At 37.3% G+C, this 16,805-nt stretch overlaps 2 protein-coding genes across 2 annotated transcripts; both read right to left on the reverse strand.

Moving 5' to 3' along the window:
• Positions 1–2,175: 2,175 nt before the first annotated feature.
• LOC149412814 (cyclic GMP-AMP synthase-like receptor) lies at positions 2,176–4,197 on the reverse strand. Its single transcript, XM_089645057.1, has one exon. It carries the CDS (start codon positions 4,110–4,112, stop codon positions 2,706–2,708), a length of 1,407 nt encoding a protein of 468 aa, XP_089501183.1. The 5' UTR covers positions 4,113–4,197; the 3' UTR covers positions 2,176–2,705.
• An 8,698-nt stretch (positions 4,198–12,895) lies between these two features.
• Positions 12,896–15,435, reverse strand: LOC149412815 (uncharacterized). Its single transcript, XM_089645414.1, has 4 exons — positions 15,300–15,435; positions 14,680–14,809; positions 14,314–14,456; positions 12,896–13,113 (listed from the first exon to the last, which is right to left on the reverse strand). The coding sequence occupies exons 1-4, from the start codon at positions 15,433–15,435 to the stop codon at positions 12,896–12,898; spliced, it is 627 nt and encodes a 208-aa protein (XP_089501540.1).
• Positions 15,436–16,805: the final 1,370 nt, after the last annotated feature.

Genomic DNA, 16,805 nt, shown 5'->3' on the forward strand with positions numbered 1-16,805 from the left:
CTGAATGTTTCAAAAATTTATTTATTTTTTACCTTCATAACCAATTTTTGTGCATCAACTATTGCAACGAACACTTATTTTATAAACAATGATATCATATTTTTTGGAACTCTGTGCATATAAGCCATAATTGAAAAAGAATCCCCGTTGCCAGGTATCTTAGCGTAATTTCTAACTAAGTTTTTGCCGGAACAACAGTACATTAATTAATTCTCCCGAAATTCGCAAATGATTGCGTTAGCATTCAGTATCTTCTAACGTCATCTCTCTCAATATAGTGTTATAAACTCCCTTTTGCGCTTTTTCATATTCTAAAGTTCGTTCCGTAAAACGTCCGAAATCATAGGGATGCACGCAGCGATAACTTCACTTGACGCCATCTTGATTAATAATTTCGTTCCAGTTAAATTGAAACGTCTGAACGATATCTTGTTCAATTTTCGTCGTTCAATAAAAGTCGTTCAACGAAAATTGCTCTGTCTTAACAGGGCATTACGCCCGAGGAAAACTTAACTCATTATCTATACACTGGAATGAGATAAAGGTGTCGAATAAAAGTTGTTATAATGTAGTTTTTTTAATATTAACAATGTGGTTTCAACGAGGATCAAATATTTATTTGTTAAAAAATGTGGCTTATGCACAGACAAAGGAATTAATAGACGAGAAGATAATGGCGAGGGGTAATATCAACTGTTGAAGAACGAAGGGCGTAAGGCTGACTGTGATTCGTCAATAAATCAATCTGACAGTAAATAGGCATCTCGCATTATAATATCACCATTTACTTCTTAAAAGTAAAATCTGCTTTGGAATGAATAGACATTTTTACATGGGAGCGCAAATTACTCGCCACGTTATGAACAAATTTGCGAAGTCCAAATTCGGCAAAAAAATTCGGTTGTATTTTCAGAGTCGAATATTTCGTTTAAGTATTTAGTTAAGACACTTTTATAAATGTTCATAATTTACTTCCCAGCAACCAACCAGCTTTGTGTTTCGCGTCCAGACGTTTCTCGATATGATAGTATAATATGTTTCTAAAACTGATCTATATTATACGATGTGAATATGCTTAAAATAAAGTAAAATAATGCTTATATATGGAATGTAATACGACAATTGGGTTTATTCTCTTTTTCACATCTATTTTTACAAGTTTTCATAGTACAAGTCAACATTTTGCCGTGTTATTTCGTAAAATGAACCGATGATGCCTCGACCATAGTTCGCACAAGAATGATGACGTCACGTTTTCAAATTTCACTTGAGGCCATACGCCAGCCCAGCCGGTTCCAATGGAACCGGTATGGGGAGTGGGGATAATACGCTTTTAATCACTTAGGGCAGGTCTACTAATATTCATATGTCTATGGGCTTATGTAATGAAAGAAGAAAGGGTGTAAGGATAATGTATGACGTAAAATTAATGGTAGAAGATATCAAGGATTCCCGAGGCGGATACAGCGCGACTAAGTGAAATAAAAACAAAGTGAAATGAATACAAGGCAGTTGGGAGCGGAAAGAGATGAGGAAGAGGATGGTTGGAAAGAATCCTTTTATCTCACAAACCGAATTTCTGCAGGTAAGTTTTTAGATTCTCACGGCCAAAAGCATTTTTGTTGTTTGTTTTTGGGGTGTTATGCCGTGTATCTGCCCTGATGATGGACACTGCAACGCTGTCCGAAACGTCGGCTAAAGAAGGAGTTTGCGCAACACGGCATAACACCCCAAAAACAAACAACGAATTTCTGCAGTTTCACATCAACTGTGTTTTAGTCGCACACATTTTTGGCTACACTATTATTAAAATATGAATAAATAAATATAAGACACCATGATTACACTATTTACATAAATAAATAAATATATACAGTATGTTTAAAATATTTAGATAAATAATAATTAAAATATTTGTAATTCTTTAATAACTTTAAAACATTATGTTTCTGGGTAAATAACATATTATGTTGGTTTTTGTGGAATGTGCCTTTGACCAAAACACAACTGGTATGGAAATGCCTTTTTATCAAGTATGGATTTAATGATAAGTAAAACACAACTGATATGGAAATGCTACACTTTTATCAAATATAGATTAGATGACAAGTAAAAAAAATGGCATACTTTGAAATAACATACCTACATATTTATTATTGCAAAAATATAGTGCAAATAAAGCTTTATAAGTAATATAAAATGGTTTACAAAATATCAGAACATAATATGATTAATTTCCTAGTAATAATTCAAACTTTAAACTAAAAATACCAACCACCAAATTGAAACGATATAAAAAAAATCCCTTTATATATATTTTTTAATATTATTAATAATATGTATTATGCAGGTAAATATTATAAAGTATATAAAACCTAAAAATTATATTAAATGTAAAAGTAATATTAATACAAAAAAAAATAAAAGTAGTTTATGTATTAGGCGAAATCTCTTTAGGTGATAATAAAAGTAAGTCAAAGGGTGCCAACCCCGGGCGAACATCGTTTCATATTATATAAATCGCATGGCTATAAATATTGGTGACTTGGCCGCGTAATCGATGTACTCGTATTGTATTGAAACGCGTTGCTAAGTTGTCAATGTGAAACTAGTCTAAAATATTGATTTGATTTTGTGATTATCAAAAGATTAACGAGTTAAAAATGTTATCCCCGTCTGCTCCAATATTTAATTGATGACATCCTTCAACGTCTTTCGTATCTGCCCCACGCCCATAGTCCTGCCAAGATAACTCCCGTTGCCACAGCAGCTACGGCAATATCATTCACTATGTTAGGTTGATCGTTCCTCACTAATTGGTTTTGTGGTGCGTTTCTGGCGTAATTTGAGGATTCTTCATCTTCCTGTTCTCTATATCGTTGTGAAGAGTTCTGGGTCAATGCACGTAATGACTGGTTATTGGAATATACTTCGCCCTCAGAGTAAAGCGTCATTTGGCCGAACTCGCGAGTTACATCTTCACAAATAACCGTGTTTGAACCGTGTAAAAGTATATTAGTGATGATTTCTGGATATTTAGGGTAATATTTTTCAATTGCTCCAAAGCAATTATTAATTTTCGTCAAGTAGTCGTCAAGTACTGTAGGTTTAACATGTTCCAACAAGTTGAGTTGACTGTACCAATAATAGGGGATTTCTTTTTTTTCTACACAATCACGAAGTTTCTTGAGCATATGCATGAACAGGAAACTCAGCCGTTCATCCCAGAAGTTTGGAGGATGTTGATTTGCTTCCCACAGGAACACGGTTGTTATATAGTAGCTCTTGAGGCCGGGCATTTCATGCTTATCTCTCAGTTGCTTCATGAATCTGAGAGTACTTTTCAAATTATTTTTCCCATGCAATATTTCCTTTTCTTGCTCAAGGAAAACAACCCGCCAATGCCGATTAGCCTCTTCGCCTTTAACTTCTTTAGCAATTAAGAACCATTCTTTGGAAATGTACTTTGCGGCAATTTTCTGTTTACAAATTGGAGGCCATATTGGATATTGGAAGTAAAAATTAGGCACCAGATCTACATCAAACTCAACGGTTTCATCAAAGCAGTTTTTTACCTTTAGACAAAATGCTGGATTGGATTTTTTAAAGGTGAGATGGTATTCATTGTTCCCACATTTGAGGATGTTCTTGTCAAGTCCATTTAATGTTTTTTGAATCACGCTTTCGAACCAATTGCGGAATTCATTTTGTAGTATGAAATTCTTATCGTCCAACCATTCTTCTATACATTTATATTTTTGTTCATAATTTTGTTTTTTCTTGAGGTCTTCCACTCCACATATCTTGAGTTGAACGTACGCGTCGTACTGACTGATCTTTATTTCCACATACTCTTCGGGTATTTTCATGCAGATCATCATATCAAATTCGTCGGCATTACCAATTTTAGTACCGTTGGCATGACTTCCTGAAAATTTATGTAACTTAAATAATGTGAGAAATGGTTGTTCCTTCATCATTTTTCTCTTAAATTCATCAAAAACCTCATTAAATGCCAACAGATATTTATCTTTTAAATCATCTCTGGGGTTAATTATGAGACTGATTTTTTTCAAAGGTTCGTCAAAAAGACGGTATTTATTTTTATCCATTATTGATTCTACGTTTTTTTCACTTTCAAACGCACATATGAAACACAAATATTCAACTCCAACTTTCTACTACACTGTGACCTGTAACTGCACGGGACAGAAAAAGAAGCACAATGACAGAATGAGAATGTCAGAACTATAAATAAACCAGTCACTTAGAAGCGATAACACAGAAATAAGATAAACGGGATCCCCCAATAAGATCGTGGTAGAAATAAATACTGTGAGTGGTTTACTTATGTAAATACTAAAATTCTCTACTGATTACTTTGAGCTAATCACTCTATTTATCAATTGTGTATTTAATCTCACATTATTATCTGTAAAGGACTTTATAAAATATACAAACATGTTGATGAAAGAAATTCATGAAACATTTTTAATAAGCATTTACTTTGTGGCTCGTCATAATTTACAATAAAAGATATAAATTTGTTTTAGACCACTTTAATTTTAATTGCACTCTACCGGTTTCGGAAGCACCCTTCCTTCGTCAGGAGAATATTAAAACTACTTCTACTACTACTAGTGGGATATTATTTCTCCTGACGAAGGAGGGGTGCTTCCGAAACCGGTAGAGTGCAATTAAAATTAAAGCGGTCTAAAACAAATTTATATCTTTTATTGGAAATTCATGACGTTTATCGTATCGTATATCGGGGGGGGCACACATACAAAGCATGGTACATTGGTATGGTAAAATTTTGGTAGGCAAGTACTGCATTTGCAAGAAATGTGCTAAACCAGTGTTTTAATACTGGCAATGGTGTTTATTGTTTACTTGCATATAGCAACGTAATGATCGTAATATTATTATAATGTTGGAATGACTAAGAATTTAAATGCGTTACATATGACGTTAAATTTATAAAATATAGATTTAAACTGAATGAATAAATAATTCAACTAAGTTTCTCACCTACTTCCAATAATAAGGAAATACTATATACTTGAATATTCCTACTGGAGGTTTGAAATCTCCTCACATTTCTCATTATTTCCTGAAATCATTCTTCAATTGAAGAAATAATGAATTTCATCCCCACGAACAAAAAAAATATTTTAAAATAATTAAAAAATATTTAAATTATTTTAGTGCCAAAATTAGACATTCCGCAAAATATTCATATCTTATGATCTATTTGATATTTTTCGATGAAACTTTCAGTGTTTTGATGTTTTCGATGAAGCTTAGTAATGTATGTGTAATTCTTTTTTTTATGAACAAAAACATTCTACTTTCTTGGGTATCATAGAAAAAACAGTATTTCACAATCGATATAACTTTATTCATACAAATTTACAAGATTTTAGAAATTTTCAATACACATAAAAAAAACTATAACCTAATAGTGCTTCAATGTGTGATAGGGTTCGAAACACATTCCTTTATGCAGGGGCACATTGCAAAACTCGCACATGTAACTCGTTTCACTGCGTAGTTTGTGAGCGGAACATACGCGACAACGATTTTATTTTTTGTTGTGTTTCAAACTTATTATTTTTTTTTATATTAACTCCACACAGGAGGCCCTGAAGAAAATAATTTCCCTCAGGGCCTATGTCATCTTTGGGGATGCTGTGTGGAGAGTCTTTTTGTGGAGAGGAAGGAGTGAACATAGGTCTTGAAGAGTCCCATGTTGTAGGAGGGAGGAAACACAGAGGCCGGCAGTTCGTTCCAGAGCCGAGCTGTTGAACTTAAGAACGAATCGTAGAAGCGACTCGTTCTCATGTGACAAATGTCAACCGTGTGCAAATGTTGGGTGCGCGTTTGGCGTGTATCCCGACTGCGCACCGGTGCGAAGGGATCAATGACGCTAGTTCCTCAGAGCATCTTCCATTGTAATACCGATAGAACAAGGACAGCATACCTACCTGACGCCTGTGCTCTAAAGATTGCAGTCCGCTTGTTAAGATTGGGGAATCTATCAAACGGACCGCCCGTTTTTTGCACAGAGTCAAGGGTTTTTTTCAGGTATTTAGGGGCTCCGGACCAGAGATGGCTGCCAAATTCGACAGTAGGGCGCACTTGCGACTTGTACAGGGTCAGCAGTTGTGTACTATTAAAGTATCTGCGGGCCCTGTACAGTACGCCCAGCTTTACTCTGGCTTCGATGGAGCCCCCATACCTGAGCTTGTCACTTATAGTTACACCAAGCATATCAATGGAAGGCCTGTTCGAAAGATTGCTTCCGTTGAAGGAGACTAGATTATCATTTAGATCCCTTTTAGACGTAATCACACAGGATTGGGTCTTTGAAACATTAAATTCGACGAGATTATTTTTACCCCAGGAGGAAATACTCTCGAGATAACCGTCCATTCTCTGCTTCAAAGCCCTCCGAGCCGTTGGAGTTTGTGTGCCCTTTGGGGGCTTGTCAAACAAAAAGCTATCATGAACTGTACTGTCATCCGCGTAACAATGAATCGGTGAACATGTCAAAAGGTCATTGATGTGCAACAAAAACAAAGTCGGAGACAGAACCGATCCCTGTGGGACGCCAGCATTTATAGAGTGTGAGGATGAGGTGAAACCGTCAGCAACTGCATGAATCGACCTATCCCTTAAAAAGTCAGCAATCCACGTACACAGGGATGCGGGAAGTCCGTAAGAAGGCAATTTGTTGACAAGTCTTCGGTGCCAGACCCGGTCAAAGGCCTTGGATATGTCTAGTGCGACCGTTTAGGTCTCACCGTGACGTTCCAGGCACCGCCCCCAAACATGCGACACATACGCGAGAAGATCACCGCACGAGCGGTTCCGCCGGAATCCGTATTGACGGTCGTTGATAATTTTGTTCTTCTCGAGGTATGTGAGCAGTTTGTCGTTGATCACACGTTCCATCACTTTGGACAGAACTGATGTGATCGCTATGGGGCGGTAGTTGGCCGGGTTGGAGCGGTCACCTTTCTTGGGAATGGGGTGAATGACCGCTTTTTTCCAACCTGAGGGCACAGTGCCACACTTCAGGGACATTTTGAAGAGCTTTGTCAAAACTGGAACTATTTCCGCAGCACACCTCTGCAATACCAGGGCAGGTATTCCATCAGGTCCACTAGCTTTGTTAACATCGAGCCCCCGTATAACGTGGAGTACATCCCGATGCCGGATCCTCAGCTTTTTCATATAGAAGCCGCAGTGAGGAACCGACGGCGGAACAGCACCTCCGTCGTCGAGGGTCGAGTTTTCGGCAAACATTTTCCCTAATAAGTTAGCCTTTTCGGTGGCGGTGTTTGCTAGTGAGCCGTCAGGTCTGGTAAGAGGTGGCAAACTGGGTCTGCAAAATTCCGACCTATTGAGCCCGCAAGGGACCAGAATGCTCTGCTGCCATACGGGCAGGCAGCCAGCTTTTTGCTGATCTGCAGGTCGTGTTCGAATTTTGACCTAATTTTGACCTAATGATTCTCTTGCATTCCTTTGCCGATTTGTTGTATGCTGATCTGCTTTCGGGAGTTCGAGATGTATTGTGGGCTCGGTAAGCCGCGTTTTTTCGTCGAACTGCTTCGGAGAATTGTCGACTGAACCACGGCTTTGAGCCCACACCAGTTTCTTTAGTAGTCGATTGTATGAAGCCATCCATCGCCGATTTGATGACTTCACCAATCTCCTGGGCACATCTTGAAGGGTCCGAAGCCCGAAAACAAACAGCTGACCACGGAAAAGCGTTGAAATGGACCCGCATACCTAACCAATCTGCTGACCTATAGTGCCACACTTTTCTCCTCAGCCTCTCATTGGTTGGTCTGAGGCTAACGGGGATTGATGTCGTCACTAGGCAGTGGTCAGATGATCCCAGAGGCACTGTGACGTCAATCTTATAACCGTGTGGCACAGTAGTTAAGCATAGGTCTAACAGATTGGAACGGTGAGTCTGGACATCAGGAACCCTTGTAGGCTCCTGAACCAGTTGCTCTAATCCGTAGCAAAGGATTCCGCCTGTCGGCCAGCCAGTCCGTTGGGCCTGAGAACTTCAACCATGGTTCGTTATGAACATTGAAGTCCCCCAGAACAATAAACTCGGCCGAAGGGTAGCGGGGCAAGAGATCATCAATAGTATCTCTCAAATGTTTGAAAAGCTCGGAAGTGTCTGATTCGCTATGGTTCAGTGAGCGGTATAGACATGCGTAGAATCTTGCCGTACTGGCAAGATTGACGCGCACCCACATTACGTCGAATCTGGAGTTTTCCAGACTCAATAGTCGTACACAGTTGACGTCAGCTCGACTATAGAGGCAGACTCCTCCATTGAGTCGGAATTATTGTATTGACAGGTAGATAGATCGGGTACCGCCGACAATAGAAAACACATGACCCCGCACCCATTTAGAACCCCTTGTTTACAAGTTTCCCGTTCCTTACCGCTTTGCGCAACAAAACGAGTAAACTCGTCTCCCGCGTCTTACTCTAAAAAGGCGTATGACGAGTTTTCTCGTTTCGTTATGGAGCATAAAGTGATGATTTTTCACAAAAATCATCACTTTATGTTGATGATTTGTATCCGTTAATCACGGCATTTTAAAACTCGCATATTTAACAAGAATTAAAAAAACAATTAAAAGGTCAAAAAATCTCATAAACAAAGTCAAGGCGAGTAGATCAGATAAATCCCCCTTAGTCCATCATATGTTTTTGTTGTTGATACTGTGACATTATATAAATTTTTGTATTTTTTACAATAACTATACAAATTATTACATTACGCTGTTATACAGAAAAATTAAAAAAATCTTTACCTCACCACAAAGAGCCAAGGCTCATTTGTTTGGTGAATAGTCTCTCATATTGGTAATAAACTATTATAAATAAGAAAAAAACACAAGATTTATCGGTAACAGAAAAAGAAGAATTATTTGAGAATGTGCTTGCTTCGACATGAACCTTTGTTACTTCAGTAATCGGTGGCCTTGGTTCATTGCAAATCCAGTCTCGTTGTAGGTAGTCTAGGTAGGTACCCGGCGCATTTCGCGTGCAGTGGCGGTGATTCGAGATTTTTTATCGACTACCAGCTCGTCGACAACTATTACATAATGACCACAATATGCTACCACGAATCGGACGAAAACAATTTACTTGCTACAGTGAAAATACACCAAACACATATGATTACTTAAGGCGATGCACTACGTCGCGTAATATTTTAAATTGAGCCGCTATCAATAACAACCCTTACGCAGATGGCGATAAGGTTTAAATTCCCGCTTAACACCATCCATCTGTTTTGATTTATGCAAGAAAAAAACATGGCCAAAAAGTGCCGCTTATTTTATTTTGTGGATGTTCAGGCATAAATATTTAATTTTTTTTTCGATCATTTTATAAATAACTTAATTTGCCACATTATACAATAAAATTATAACCAAAAATGGGTTCGTAAGTAGGAGATTTTGAACTTTAAAGCAGTTTTCATAGGCCTTTACATTATTTTTGTTTGGGCTTATATAAAGACTTATCTAAAAAATACTCGATTATTTCAAAGGCCAAGATGTATTCTACTCGCAGTATTTAATCAAAGCATCTGAAACATTTCTAGGCGACAAAATTTTCAAATCAAAAACACATGATTTTGCATTATTACGTATGGCATCGCCTTAAAGAGAAAAACTGGGCATTGAAAATTATTTATTTATATATATTATACGCCCATCTGAGCTTTTACAAACATGTGATAATGTGTACATAATAATTTAGTGGAACAGTAATCAAAAGTAAAATTTTCTTTTATAATTAGGATGGAGCCCATGCAGAATAATAGTATTACGTTAACCTTAATTGTAATTATTATTGAGATATGTTAGTATAGCCTTCTTGTAATTATACTCCGTGCAGTTGAACACATCCACAATTGTTTCTCAAGTGTTTCAAACTACATGCAATCTAGGAACAAGCAAGTATCTAAATGACTCAGTCCTGATATTATTGTTGCAATTAAAAATAATCGAATAGTTCTAGTAGGTATGTTAAAGGTTAGTAGACTCAATAAATCAGGGCTGTCTAAGTCGAAAATAAGTCTTCTGTCTGAGAGTTTTAATTATTTCACCAAGTGGTGGTTTATATTAGTAGATAATAGTTTTACCGAGATAATAGTTAATGAATCTTAGAAATTTATGCTAAACTTTTTCAATGGAATCGGAGTGGATTTTAAAGCGGGGGGACCAGATAGAAGAATTATATTCGACTTGACTTCGAACTAAAGAAGAAATTCAAGAATTATGGCAAAACTGTCTTTAACATTCTAGATATTTGAATGATTGTAACACAGATAATACTAAGATAATTTTTGCCAATAACACTGGATATTTTAATCCTATGTCTAGAATGTCTCGATCTTACTAGCATAGATATTTTCGAAAATAATATAACTTGTTTCTAGAGATATCTCCACGATTTCTGTACCTAAAACCAAAACAAAAAATGTTTGTTAATTTTTGAAGGTTTGATATTTTCTATTATATAATTTAAACATATTTTAAAATTATTTTGTCTTTTAATTTTAAGCTTTGTATAAAAAATACTGATATTGTTGTGTTTGCCCCTGTGAATGTGCAATTGTGATTGCTGCAGACGCACTAGTGACATTTATATTGGTATGTAAATTTATTTTATTCTATCCATAAGAATGTACTTTAAATGTCCTGTTTGTGTCTCAAATAAAATTAAAAAAATACCAGTGAAGAGATAATGCACTGATAATTGATAACCTGTGTACTCTCATTCAATGAAAAACTAAACTCTAGAACTCAAATTTGCATTGAATTTAAGTGATTGTTATAAAATAATTTTGTAAATAAAGTTCCTACCTGCGATTCAATATTCTTTAACAAAAAATATTAAAAATTTCCATTTTCAAAATCGCATGTGATTTGTAGATAATTCTGCCTATCCTGTAATTTTTCACAGTAGTTTCGCTGGTACAATATATAATTTCGGATTTGATGTGACGTTCTTATGTTTTCATCAACTAATTTATGCTGCCGCCCTAAAAATAATTGGTGGTGTAATTGTCAGCATGGTTGCCATCTAATCAATTGCCTTTTTTATGTATGTATACTTACGACAGATATGTATATACATTTTTTGACCTTTATTTTCATAAATACCTTTTTATAAATTTTACATCACATGATTTTTCACGGTTAGTAATAATAAAACATAATTTATAATATTTAGTACAAATTACAAACTTCCGTTTTATTTCGTGCTGCAGATTTTCAATTGAAACATTGATAAAATAAGTGTTTTTGGTGTCACACAAAATCACTTTCTGAAAAAAATTATAACTGGTAGTAATCAATCTGAAAGCAAAGTTGGTACATTAAACGTTGGAAAAAATATAGCCTTATAACTTGAATAGCCTCATCATAGCAATACTAATATAGAATACATCTCATAATACCTTGTTTTGTTTGTGTTGAAAGAGAAGACAGACATGGCCGATCAAGATCATTTCAAAGTCGCTGCAAAATCTCTACAATACTAATGTAGAAACCATTGATAATTTAATTTTAGAACTGGCAAGATTTTGTCAATCGCCACACTGGGACGCATGCGCGTTCCAGCCAACCAGCCAATGCATTTTGAAAGTCCTCGACGGAACTTTATTCTGTCTCGAGCGATATAGTGCAACAGGTAATTCATACATAAAAATCTCTTGCGTTTTCCGAAACCTATCGGTAAAGCGATCCTTACTAAACGTTAAAACGCATCCTTACTGCATTATTCGCCTAAATGCGTCCGCAATTCTACGTATACAGTTTGTCCAACATTTCTCTGTTAGTTCTCAGCTGCCCAGGCAATATAAGATCATCGACAAACATGTTCACATAAGATCGTTTGATTCCAAATCTCCAGAATGCCACGAAGGGTAAGTAACAAGCAAACCACATTGTTATTCTTACCCGCAGATTGTAATACCAATGTCCAAAATCGGTGAACATCCACGACTTAAACACGCAAAACGTGAGAAAAAGAGTAAGTTTTTGCCCCCATTCGAAATTGGAGTAAAATGTATCGGGATTCAGTTCTTTACCTTCTGAATCGTTATGGTGCTGTAAGAACCCTATGTTTGATTTGTCAATTTTCTTAGTTGAATTGTAACAATTTTTGGTTGATTCATCACCTTCCTTGGTTGAATTATCACAAATCTTGAATGAGTCATCAACTTTCTTGGCTGAATTATCACAAATCTTCGTTGAATCATCACATTTCTCGATTGTTTCGTCAAAAAATTTTTCAGTTTTCAAAAAAGGTATCTTAAGGTCAATCCTAGAGGTGGTGAATCCGGGAATTCCAACCAAATAGTATGTGTAGTAAATGAAGGCTTTTTTGTTCAAAGTCGTGTTTCGGTACCATATCCCGTCTAGCAGATCTTCCACCATGTGGAAGAAATATTCCGGAGGGTTTCGCAGAAATTTATTAAAGACTTTGTCACATATTACTTGGGATATTTGTATGGTCTCTTCGAGAGATGGACGGCACAAATTGTATCTGAAAGAATTCAAAACGCATACATATAATTATTTGTGTTTTTTTTTATTTTGTTGGAAGTTGGAAATAAACTAATTTAATCAACATTATCGGTGATAGTCGACCTTTACTAATACTTCCGTAAATCAAAAATGCTGTTTGATTGTTGAGATTCACTAAAAGCTGCATATCTATTGAGATACTTCACTACTTGGCATTTTCTCGTCTTCAGACCATTCCAATATCAACAATTTAAAATATGCGTAACTGAGTCAATGCTTCTGTAAAATTTTTCCAAATTAAATTGATGCTGGGTTTCTCACCTATCTTGTATCCCAAGCATGTATCCAATCGTCCTCCAGAAGTGGGTGAACGCTTCTAGATCTTGTGGATTGTCATGCTCCATGCCAACACTCTCCGGCTTCAGGAGCGCCAGGGAGAAGAAACCAAACTGAGTGAGAACCAGGTCCCGCTGGGAGATGATGCCATCTCCACGCAGCTGGGATATCTTGCTATTCTTCAGATGACGCATGCGAACTGTTGTGAGAGATTTCCACGTACTGTAAAATGTAAAAAGATCGACCTTAATTACGAGGTTTCTAAAATTGGGATGGTTCCATCGGGATAAATAGCAAGAATGAAAGAAAACCGACCTTATTTCGTAAGCCTGCAGAACGCAGGAGTGTTGGCAGACCTAAGTTTAGGTACTTGAAAGGTGCGGAGACCAGTACTCCAGTCTTCGGCATAAGGGACTGGGAGGAAAAAGCAGAAAACCTGTAGGTGTGGAGGTGTTTCCCGGAGGTGTCCAATAAAAGGTAGCCTGATATAATAAAATGATGAATTTGATGGTTGAATTTAGAAGTCTATATTGTTGGCAATAGTAAAACACGAAATAAATGTTTGTATGGAAATATATTGTCTTCGTGGTTTAAATGACAAAACTAGGATAATAACCGGCAAGGTAATGTATCTTTAAGTACACTTCATGTAGTATCCCATAACTATGTCCATGTAATATGTAACATTGTGATGTAACAATTATTAACCTATTATGTGTACATTATTGCCGCCATGGATGAAACCAGAGTATCCTCCTTGAGTACCTCAAGGACAATGATGTGTGTTTACTTATGACGGCATAATAACACTTTCCCAATACTTGCTAACATCTCAGAATAGGTTCTCCCAGTGAGGTGATAACAAAACTTTTTTAAACTGTATATGAAAACAATGCTGCGTAAAAATATTCGAACCGAAACGCGAGCCGGGCCTCGAATTATGGGAAAGGCACGAAGCAAACCGCAAGCGGCGTTTCGCGCCATTAGCTGTTCCTGTAATTCCAGGCTCGGCTCGCGTTTCGGTTCGAATATTTTTTTGCCGTTGGGCCACCGACATTTTTTATTTAGGTTAGGCCCATCTGTTACTCGCAGGGGTCGAGTAGGTACAGTGTTACCCTTCTTTACCGACCGAGACGCGAGCAGCTGGAGTAATTTCCGGCTGGCCGTCAGAGACCCGAGCAGCACCAAGTGGATGAGCGAACAAAACTATGTGGCGGCAGTATTCAAATATGCAGCTAACAATATAGACATGTAAAAAGATGTTCAACGGCGACAAAAAGATTGATTAGCGTTGTCTTAAAGGACATCTAGATATTATTTTACTGCCCAATAAGCTAAGGAATAGCTGGTTTACTTCAGGATACATTTGTAAGCTAAGAAAAATCATATGGACAGATACCTCCTATAGGCCCCTCCAGCGAGGAAGACTTCTGCGTATTGACGAGGATCTTGAGAATGCTCGGCACTGCCAGGACGCACAGAAGTCCACTTAAATTTACGGTTAATGCACCCATTATGTTGCGACGGATGTATTGTTGACCCCTGGAAAAGATCATATAGCAGTACATGGACATCTGTAATACCCATAATCTCAACGGGAACTCATCTATCACTATGTTATTGCCTTTTAACTGACGAAGAAATTGCGATAGGCTGGGCATGTAGAAATAATGCCAGATGATAGGACCCCGAAAATTATTAATTGGGATTGCACTATACTCCGAGTCCTGCTGGATTGAATTTTTTTTAAACATTCTGCAATTACCTCTTGAACTTGTCTTCGTCGAACCATGAAGGTACTTCTATGTCCAGTTGCTCCAGTTCCCCTTCGTCACAGGGCTGCGTGACTGCGTCCCCTTCTAGGAGGGTATGGATGTGCTCATCCACAGGTAACACTATATCACCAGAACAAATACAACAATACTTTAATTTTTATAATTTACAAAATTAAAAGATTTCAACACTTTAATTAGCGTAATAAGCTGTGGCTTTTTTGCTTTGTTTGTTTTTTTTTATATCTTTCTTATAATGGATTTAATTTTGTTTTGAATTTTGAATCTGTTTAAAATTTTACTTTATCTTACTGTCTAAAACTGTACTGCTTCTTTGTCTGTATTGTTACGCCCTCCCCATAAGGGGGTGGAATAGCCCCTTGTCCCTGTCTGGTACACGTAGTGCCTTTATTTTCAGTCTTATGTAACTTTGTTTCCTGCACTGTTCACTGCGCCACCCCAGACGTAGCGGTAGCATTGAAAGGGAAAGTTCCCCTCGACCCTGATCTCCAGTTCTCTTGTGGTCCCGTCAACTGGAGTGAGTTACTTAGTCCGCAGGGTTCTTTCAAAGTCTTTCCTTTTCTCCTTTATCCCACCGTCTTCATGTGGTGACATCTGGCCACTGTGCTGCCGGGGATGGTGTGAAGGGTTCTTAGGATTACCTTTCCATTCCACTGCTCTCTGTCTCTCGTCGGGGCTGCTTGTGGTGCGCCAGAAGCTAAGGCTGTTCTAGAGTTGTTCGCTGCCATGGTATCGTGTTTAAATTTGTTTTTCCTTTGTATGTTCTCCTTTATAAATTTTGTCTCACCACTAGCTTTAAGAACAAGAACAAACTGCCTTGGATGAGAACACTTCAACTTTTTGTGTATGTCGTGCCCTGTAGGGACAGTCGAGGGCTTCTTTTAAACAGAAGTAGGAGTCTTGACGTGAGAACCGATAGAGGGACCCATCTGGTCCTTAAAACGGTTCGGGAAAGTGGCGGGTGCCCTTGACTGGTCTACCCAAGAGATTGTCCTGATATATACAGATTACCTTTGATCAAAGATCAACACAACGGGCGCATTGCACCCACCGCTAATTTATGATCAATAACTCTAATATTAAACAAAAAAAAATGTTAAGCGAAAATTGTTTACCTTGCGATGTCATGCTGATAAGAAGGTTTTTATTCAACGGCAGGTGTATCTGAAAATTATCAACATCTATGTTGTGGTTGAATTCCAGATCTGTAGATGATAGGTACGCACAGGACAACCGACCTTACCGACTATGTTCTTAGATGGTAAGAGTTCACGCAGGAGGATAGTTAAAGCTTATAGTTTCGCCAATATCAATGGCCAAATGATAATTTCTCAATTGATGTGGATTGAGTCTTCGACTTGCTAAACCCGCCCTGGAAATTTTTAAATTGAAAAAAAATATACATATATTAATTAGAAACAACCATATAAATTGAAAAAAATAGTAGTGTCTAGTGCACCTGACCAAGGCTGCGGGTTCAATTCCCGTCGGCGGCATTTATTTTTTCTCGGAAGATTTTTTTTCAATTTGTATGTGGGTTTCAGGCTAATAATTATTGCTTAAAACAATTTGTTTTTATGCAAAGCACAAAGGCTTTGCATAAAAACCTTGTCTCGATTAACTTTTTTTTTTTAAATAATGAAATTATTAGGTACTTTTCTTTTATTACTTACTTCAATAACTTAACTTTTTATTAATTCAGTATAAAACTTTTAATTATATTAGTTATTTCAATTTAAATATTACCCATCTATATTTTCGTATTTTACTAGGACTGGTTGTTTTATGATATTATGTAACTCATCACGTCAACCGGCAACACGTTGATTTTCGTTCACCGTACTTCACATCGCAGTACAGCACACTAGTGAGGCAGACCTACGGCCAGCCTCCGTGAGCCGCTGATTTCATGTAGGCGAGCGGGGTGAGAAAGTCACATGGAATAAAAATTAACGGTAGCTGACATGGCAAAGCGTTGTTTAGTTTGAGGCGGGCCTCCAGCGCGCACCCTATCATTTACGACAATTTGATGATTTATTAAATGGTTTTGTATTTTTCGATCCACCATCAAGCCCGCAATTTGATTAGTTCATCGAAT

Source organism: Hesperophylax consimilis, chromosome 22 (genome assembly GCF_061612785.1).
Source record: "Hesperophylax consimilis isolate HC1 chromosome 22, BYU_Hcon_1.0, whole genome shotgun sequence".
NCBI classification, from domain to species: Eukaryota; Metazoa; Arthropoda; class Insecta; order Trichoptera; family Limnephilidae; genus Hesperophylax; species Hesperophylax consimilis.

Excerpts from the sequence above, each read along its gene's own strand:
- LOC149412814 (XM_089645057.1), bottom strand. The coding sequence starts at position 4,112 with ATGGATAAAAATAAATACCGTCTTTTTGACGAACCTTTGAAAAAAATC.
- LOC149412815 (XM_089645414.1), bottom strand. The coding sequence starts at position 15,435 with ATGGCAGCGAACAACTCTAGAACAGCCTTAGCTTCTGGCGCACCACAA. Across the intron at positions 14,457-14,679 it reads GACGAAGACAAGTTCAAGAG|GGGTCAACAATACATCCGTC; the intron begins GTAATTGCAGAA and ends GATCTTTTCCAG. Across the intron at positions 13,114-14,313 it reads GCTGGAGGGGCCTATAGGAG|TTCGCATGCGTCATCTGAAG; the intron begins GTATCTGTCCAT and ends CTCTCACAACAG.